Source organism: Phalacrocorax carbo, chromosome 2 (assembly GCF_963921805.1).
Source record: "Phalacrocorax carbo chromosome 2, bPhaCar2.1, whole genome shotgun sequence".
Lineage (NCBI taxonomy): Eukaryota > Metazoa > Chordata > Aves > Suliformes > Phalacrocoracidae > Phalacrocorax > Phalacrocorax carbo.
The window spans coordinates 96,602,814-96,610,860 of record NC_087514.1 but is presented as its reverse complement, the minus strand read 5'-3'; the positions used below and the strand labels follow the sequence as shown (position 1 = coordinate 96,610,860).

Sequence of the window (8,047 nt, the reverse complement as noted above, 5' to 3'; positions counted from 1 at the left end):
ATCTTTGTGCCATATCCAGTACTTTTCCATCATTTCTCTGCAGTAAATACCAGTATCTTTGACAAAACGGTATCTGTACGTATAGCCAGCAGTTGTGTTCCTACTTTTAAGATCTTGCTGACTGTGACTCATTACCTTTTTGCTTACCAAACATGCACGCTTGTCTTTTAGAGACAAGAAGTGCCAGGGATGCATGACTCTGATTATATATGTATAGAAAAAGATAGCAATAAGAGGGTAGCAAGACAAAAGCCAGGGCTGGAAAACAGCCCATTAAAAATGGCAAAAGTGCAAAGCTCCTCAAACCGCAAGAGGAGCTTTGCCCTGGTGTCTGTTTTTGGATCTCTCGTGCTTTGGCCTCTGGATGTTAAGTGGAAGGTGAGATTCGTGAGCACTGTGAAGCAAGCTGACTTGAGCTGTATCTACAGAACATCCTAAAGAAACCTGTCTCATGAGTTTATGCTTCTGGCACAGCAGAAATTAAGATTGTTGCTGCTATTCCCTTCGCCACTTTTATTGATGTAGTCTGGGGTTTTGCTAGCTAAAAATACCAGCTGGGTTCCACCCGAACTTCACTCTGGGACAAGGTTCTCTGCCGATGTCTCAGCTCCAGGCACTCTACAGTCAGGGGGTATGTTTTAAGCTCAAACTTATTTGCAAACATACAGGTGGAGTTAAAAAGCCACTTGAGGTCACCTGTTCCATATACACAAATGCCTCTGACGTAATGGCCTGCCAAAAGAAAAAGAAAAAAAGCAATGTCAGAATCAAGGATCCAAATAATTCTTCTTGAGAAGTTTTAGCTGCAAAGGCACTATAAATAATCTCCTGCACAACCAACATGCTAAAAGACCTACTGGACATGCAATGGGAATAAGTATGAACAATGGGATGAAATGAAGGAAGTTACTTCAGAATAAATGAGCAGAAAAAGGAGACAGCTCAGAAAAGAAGTGTTACTACTTAGGACTCTTTCTCAGACAAGGCTGAAACACAGCAAAGAGGAATTTCCTTCTGTAAGTGAAATGAAACTGATACTTTTACTCATACTAGATTTTCTGCTAATTCTGGGTGATAACGGTGTAATTTCACTGATTTCAACGTAGTTATGCCGATGTGAAACTGCTGTAATTGAAGCTGACTGAAGTTCTCAAAATGTTTCTCCTCAATATAAACAACTGTGTTATGGATTAAGAATTATTGAAGTAAAATCTGGATCATGAGCATTTTGGCATTCCTTTTCTCATCCCACTTGGATATGTCAGAAGTAGTAGTTGTACGCAATGTACAAACCAGTGACTGAAAAGTTAAGTGTGCCATACAGGAGGTTATCTACTGCTAATGTCATGTCATAAAGTAACGTGACATAGGAAAACTCACGCCTCAACCGTCATCATCAGCCCACAGCTCCTTAACTTCCTTGTCAGCTGTGGCTCTGGTGGGCAGGCATCAGTGCCCAGCTGAGAGCTGGGATTTGTCCAAGTTCACACAGGACACCTACCCTGCACACTGCTGCTGGCTCTGGCGCATCTGCCTCCCAGCGTGGGACATACATATGGGCTACTCCCACCCACCTGCGAGAAAATTCCCCCAAGGCCTTCAAGAAAATAGTCAGCTAACTCATGCGAGCCCTAAGCACTGCCAAATACCCCCCTTTCCAAGGCTGATATATTCCATAAAATTCCTGATGAAGAAGCAACTGTTCCAGCTTTCTCACTCTTTATGTGGCTACTATCATTCATGTATGGACTGTGAAGGTGATGACTCTTTTTAAATGTCTTCTCTCTGTCAAAGTGCAGTCTAAAGACCGTCTCACATTATGATTAGAGGCTGTATGAGTACAGGAACAACAGTCGAGTGTTTTTCACTATATGAACAGCAAGAAGAAATGGAGAAAAAGGTACACATTACCATGACAACCTCCATGGCTCTCTTCCATATCAATCCACTTCACCGCTTTCAGGTCACCTTCCCATGATGCGTTGGGCATAGAGCCTGGGACACCTGCAGTTAGATAACAGAAAATCAGGTAGTTAGTTCTTCTAACAGCTTCATGTGTTCAGGTTTATGTCCACTCTCTGGGATCTTTCTTTGCAGAACTGGGATGAAATACTTAGGAATATGCATCAACAGATGCCTGGCTGCTAACCTTGTTGTCAGGTTTCCTCACTGAAAGCAGCCTTCATGACATAAACAAGATGTCAGCCCAAGGGACTTAAACATTTCACTTGAGAAATAAAATCCCTCTTTTGCAACAGCCTCAGTATGATACTACGTGCATGTACTCATGCCACCTTCCCAAGCAGCACTGCCCTCCAAGGGCTGTTGGAACGCTGGGCCACCGGCACCTAGTACCTTCACTTTAATTTAGTGGTAAATACGTTCCTTTTTTTTAAGAAAAGAGGCTATCAGAACAAATTCAAGCATGATTTAACTGGATGAGGTTGTTGAAACTTAATTATAGCCTATAATGTTATATAATAATGTATGTAAGTCTAGGCAGATCACAGGACCTATATAGGAGATAAACTGGTAAGAGGCCCTCTCCTCGTCATTAGATGATCAAGTCCTGCTATAACCTGGCAAACATCCATTTTAAGTAATTAAGGGGGAAATGCTGAACACACAGTGTTTGCTGTTTGCTGAAGAGTAAACAGGCAGTATGTGTGCAATGGGTAGGCAGCTGCTGTGAGTCAAGGGAATTTCAGTATCTTCAGCAAAAGGCGGTAACTATAACAGACCATCACCGTGGGATGAAGTCTTTGCCTCTGAAAGCAAGAGCTTTCATGTTTAATTCAGTGAAAGAATTTTTTTGAAGTACTTCCTAAAACTGTTTTCAGAATAAATTTAAAAAAAAAAAAAGCAAAGGTATAAAATAGTAAAAGCTTTCTATGAACTTGTCCCTTTCAGCAAATTTTACCTTTCTTATTGGCTCAGTTGTTGAAGTACAAAACAATGATACGGACTGTGTAACTGCCACCCAACGTACAAACCGCTTCACTAAGAAAAGCTGGAAGAACCCCAGTTTCTCACTGTAGCACAAACACTTGTATATAACTTATTTGCCTGCTTGGAAAAAACTGACCATCTTTTATTCTTTCCTGTCCAGCAAGCAGTGACCAATGCTGTACCTGAGCTATCAAAAGGCAGAACGGACAGTGTGTGGGGAGCCAGCATGCATGCCAGCAGGTACAAAAACACAGATGTTACTTCTGCTTTCTCCTAATGAGGCTGAAAAAAAAGGAAAAGACTGGCTTGCTCAAATGCAAAGAATTACTGCAGTGTTGCTGCTGAGACCTGGGACTCGAGCTTTTTAACCAATGCAGCAGAAGCGCCAGCACTGGCTGGTGGCGGTGACCAGGGAGGAGAGGATTTGTACCGACCCAGCTGCTCCCTGTGCACCCCGACGCAGCGGGAGGCTGGAGCCGAGGGGGTGACCAGGCAAACTGGGGCGTCACTGCTCCGTGCTGCTCACACGCCACTGAAGCGCAGCCCCTACCCCAGAGCCCCCCGTAGTGGATAGCTATCCTCGCTAGGAAAACTGCGATTTTTGTCAATCTCTGTTGTACGCACAGGGGGTGGTGAGTCCAATAGTGATTAGGGTGTTAAGTGTTATACCCTAAAAAATACTAGTACTAGCCTAATCATAGCTGATGCAAAAGTTAAGCTGTTCTAACAGCTAAACATGTTCAAGTGTTTTTCTTCCAATTTTTGAAAGAGATATTTAAAGCCTGTTATTCCTGCTTACTCCTGTTTTCCTTTTAAAGGAAACACTTGTATGAGTGGCAGGGAGGGAACCTTGCAGCTTTTAATGAAAACATCTTCAAAACAAAATAATAATTGTATATTTGTATAATTGTATTATTATTATTTGTCATTTGTGCTAACTCTAAGATAGCCATTTTCCTCAATTGACAATGTGATGAGAATGGAGCCTTTTAGAGCTTGTACAAAATGCATAACAGCACTGGTCTGGAGTTGTGGGACCTGTGCAAAGACAGGGAACCTATGCCTTTCAAATGTGATTTTAACTAAAATAAAATTGACATTTTAATCTCCAGTTCTGACCTCTCTCTTTCTTTAAGGCTAATTATCCCATCTTCCTGATTTTCATAACTTCATTTAAAATTTTTATTAATGTAGGCTATTTAACTGCTGGTTAACCACCATCCAATCCGGGGTGATTTGCCGGTACTTCTGTAAAGTACAATTTCAGCTGGTGACTGCAGCACACCCAAGAAGCCCTCGGTGCTGAAACAGTAGCTGAGAGTGTGTCGCCATTGCTGACCCTGAGCCATCAATGTGCCCTTGTGGCCAAGAAGGCCAGTGATATCCTGGGGTGTATTAAAAGGAGTGTGGCCAGCAGGTCGAGGGAGGTTATCTCCCCCCTCTGCTCCACCCTAGTGAGGCCACATTTGGAGTACTGCATCCAGTTCTGGGCCCCCCAGTTCAGGAAGGACAGGGAACTGCTCGAGCAAGCCCAGCGGAGAGCTACCAAGATGATGGGGGGACTGGAGCATCTCCCTTATGAGGAAAGGCTGTTAGGCCTGGGTTTGTTCAGCCTGGAGAAGAGAAGACTGAGGGGGGATCTCATCAATGCTTATAAATATCTGAAGGGAGGGTATCAAGAGGATGGGCCTAGACTCTTCTCAGTGGTGCCCAACGACAGGACAAGGGCCAGTGGGCGCAAGTTGGAACACAGGAAGTTCCACCTGAATAGGAGGAAAAACTTCTTTCCCGTGAGGGTGCCAGAGCAGTGGCACAGGCTGCCCAGAGAGGCTGTGGAGTCTCCTTCCCTGGAGACATTCAAAACCTGCCTGGACGCGTTCCTGTGCCCCCTGCTCTGAGTGTCCCTGCTCAAGCAGGGGGGTTGGATGAGGTGATCTCCAGAGGTCACTTCCAACCCCTACCAGTCTGTGATTCTGTGATCATCCTAACCCTGGTGTTTTCTAAAAAATAAAAGTGAAAGCAAAGTAAGATTTTGTTACTATGTTTTTTTCTGCAGCTTTCCTAGACGGCAACAAGTACCTCTGCAGTTACCATAACCCAACAACTATTTTGCTTGTGAGCTTGAAGAGGAGCACAGTGAAGGGTAAACAAGATGCTAAAGGCACTGAATAATGTCAGGGGCAGTTGGGTTTGGGGTGGAGTTTTTGTGAGAAATTGGATGCAAGAAATGTTAAACATTAAGGGGGGGTGGGGGGTGCTGTTCTGTGTGCTTTCTTTGCTCTGTGTTTTTAAGGGTAGCTTGTTCCTGGTAAGTAAGGATGGTTGTTTGCAAATACCAAGTCGTGGCTTTTATATCAAGTGCAAAAAGACCGTATGATCCAACAGCAGAACCATGAGAGTACTTTGCTGTAAACAGAGATATGTGGCAGCTGTAACCAAGACTTCATGACTTTATTTCTCCCCCTCTGTATATTGGGCTGTTATCAAATAAAATCACATGCCAAAAAGTGTCGTTCTGTCCTGGGGAAAATTCAGAAAATGTTACTCTTCCACAGAAAGCTTTAAGCTAAAGATAACACTTTATAAAAGACAAAAAGAGGCAGTGATGGCAGGGGATAAACACTTTAAATGGCCTGGGATGTGCATTACCATCCCAAATTAAAAACCTGTTCATAACAGATGGCAGTAAATGTGGTGTGCGGAAAGACTTGGAAAATGCTGACACAGTGGGAAAGCAGAAAGATGACTGACAAAACAGGAACGACCCCAGGACATTCACAAAAACACTGGGAGGCACTGTCTTTCAGGAATACAAAACTACTGACTTCACATTATTCACCTTCTCCCAAATTGAGTAAACTAGGCATTTTTGTAAGTTAATTAAAAAGTCGGGGAAGCATAGCTCAGCAACAGGGGAAAAACTGATTTACTACCTTTTCCTTTAAATATTTGTTTGAGTGACTGATTTCAGATTCAGAAGCTGTTCTGGGATCCTGTTCTTATAAATACAGTTTGTCTGAAAAGTGGTGCTGATAGTGAAAGTTAATATAAACTGCAGCATGAGTTGCTCACTCTACTTTTGCCCAGCTCTCGCCTCCCACTCCATCGAGGTTAGCAGAGTTTTGTCCCAAAAACAAGGACAGGGGAAGAGCCACCTCACAGGCAGCAGTACTGAGCAAGAAACCTGGAAATGAGGTCTTAGAAACAGCTGCCAGCAGAACTGCTTGTGTGTGAAGGGTGCGAAGACAGCCACAAGTGACTAGACAGACAGGTCAGCCCCTCCGAAGCCTTTGATTTCATGTCCTCCCTTGGTGGCAGAAGTTTAGAGGCAGGAAAAACACTGCTTCAAAGCCTGGATCTTATTCACAGGACAAAGGCAGCACAACCTGCTTCTCCACCAAGCTCTTCCTGTTTTTTTGCCATTACAGTTCCTGTGGGAGCTGAACTGCATGCTTGCCCACATACAGGTGGGCAAGTGCATACCCTCTCCCCTACGAGTGAAGGCATGCGGCCCACCAGTGTGTGAGAGGGACCTGGAAATTCACAACCCACTTCAGTGGCTTTTGGAGAAGCAAGATGGAACAAGGAGGTACACGTGGGATTCATGAGACAGTATGGCCAAAGAGGGTGGAAGGCAAGTGGATGCCAAGCTGTGTCCCTGGGTCTTCATGGGGCAGGGCAGCTGCTGCTAAGCAGGAGGGTGTGCAGAGTCCCTGAACCCATCACACTGAAAGCCCCACTGCACCTGGGACCTCCCTTACCCATTCACAGGTGCTGTTCCCTGCAGAAGACAGCTCAGACAAGTGGATAAATGTCCAGAACATCAAACTCAAGGAGGCTTAGTACGCCTTCCTCGCCTGCCACTAGTGCTGCCTACACAGGCTGTCACCTGCCTGGGTGCTTCTCCATGTAAAACCACAGGAATGGTGACAACCTGATGGTGGGCGCCACCAAGAGCTGCAGCTGGAAACACCTTCATGGAGAGGTGAGCTGTGGTGGCCACCACAAAGAGCTGGCACCACGCAACGTCCAAATGAGGGCAGGTGCTGGGGCAGCAGGTGCTGCAGTGGGGATGCCTGTGCCCTCCTCGGACCTGATGTCCTACCTGGGATCCTGTTGAGCGTCACCCAGAAGTGCTCATCAGGGCTGTAGGTGTCCTCGGACCATGCCAGCAGATCGATGGCACGTTGGTCCTGCAGCACAAACTCCACGAAGGGCCGGGTGACGGCAATGTACGCAGAGCCAAAGTAGATGGTCATGTTGTGGGGTGGGGGCGCCTTGTGCAGGCAGGGGGTGATCAGCCCCGAGGTGTTGTGCCTGGCCCCCTCCCTGTGCACATATTTTGTGCGGGCAGTGATGTGGGGGGGTGGCAGCACCCCGGGGGTGATGTTCTTCCCCCCAAAGCCCTTGAGCAGCTGGACAATCTCCCGGTTGGTCTTCAAGGGGAAGTCCTGGCCGCAGGTGTTGAGCAGGTAGCGCCAGGGCACGGCCGAGGCCAGCAGGTCTCTCATGCAGTGGAGGTCGGCCCGCAGGCGGGAGGCGCCGCCGTAGACCACCCGCTCCGCCCGGGAGGCGAGGAAGGCGTTGGGGAAGCAGCCCACCAGGCGCCGCACCGCCTGCCGGAAGGGGGCCGGTGCCTTGGTGTCCACATGGATGCAGTAGATGTTTTGGGGCATGTACACCGCCCTGAAGAGCCGCTCGAAGGTCTCAAACTCCTTGTGCAGGGTCATGATGTAGGCAATGGGGAAGGCAGCCTCCTCGGCTGAGAGGGCGCGGGTGATGTAGCGGCTGCGGGACACGTACATGCTGCAGGGGCCTGCCACTGGCACTGGCAGCAGTTGCCTGCCCCGCAGGCGGGGGGTCTGCCCGGCAAGCAGTGTGCCACACGCCTGCTCCAGGGCCGTGGCCTCCAGGGAGCTCCCGCCGCTCGCCACCCACTGCCTGCCATGCCTCAGCAACACAGCAGCGCCCAGCAGTGCCATGGTGGCCACCAGCAACCCCGCTGACCGCTGCCGCCGCATGGCCCACACTGCCAGCCTTGGCCCACCTCTGGCCTGGACAGCACGTCCCGGGCAGTCCCACGCCGAAAGGACACAAA

General features: G+C 47.5%; 1 protein-coding gene across 1 annotated transcript; it reads right to left on the bottom strand.

Moving 5' to 3' along the window:
• Nucleotides 1-245: 245 nt before the first annotated feature.
• LOC135311728 (N-acetyllactosaminide beta-1,6-N-acetylglucosaminyl-transferase-like) lies at nucleotides 246-7,754 on the bottom strand. The gene is made up of 3 exons (XM_064441732.1): nucleotides 7,055-7,754; nucleotides 1,912-2,004; nucleotides 246-732 (listed from the first exon to the last, which is right to left on the bottom strand). Exons 1-3 carry the CDS (start codon nucleotides 7,752-7,754, stop codon nucleotides 542-544), a joined length of 984 nt encoding a protein of 327 aa, XP_064297802.1. The 3' UTR covers nucleotides 246-541.
• Between the last annotated feature and the right edge of the window lie 293 nt (nucleotides 7,755-8,047).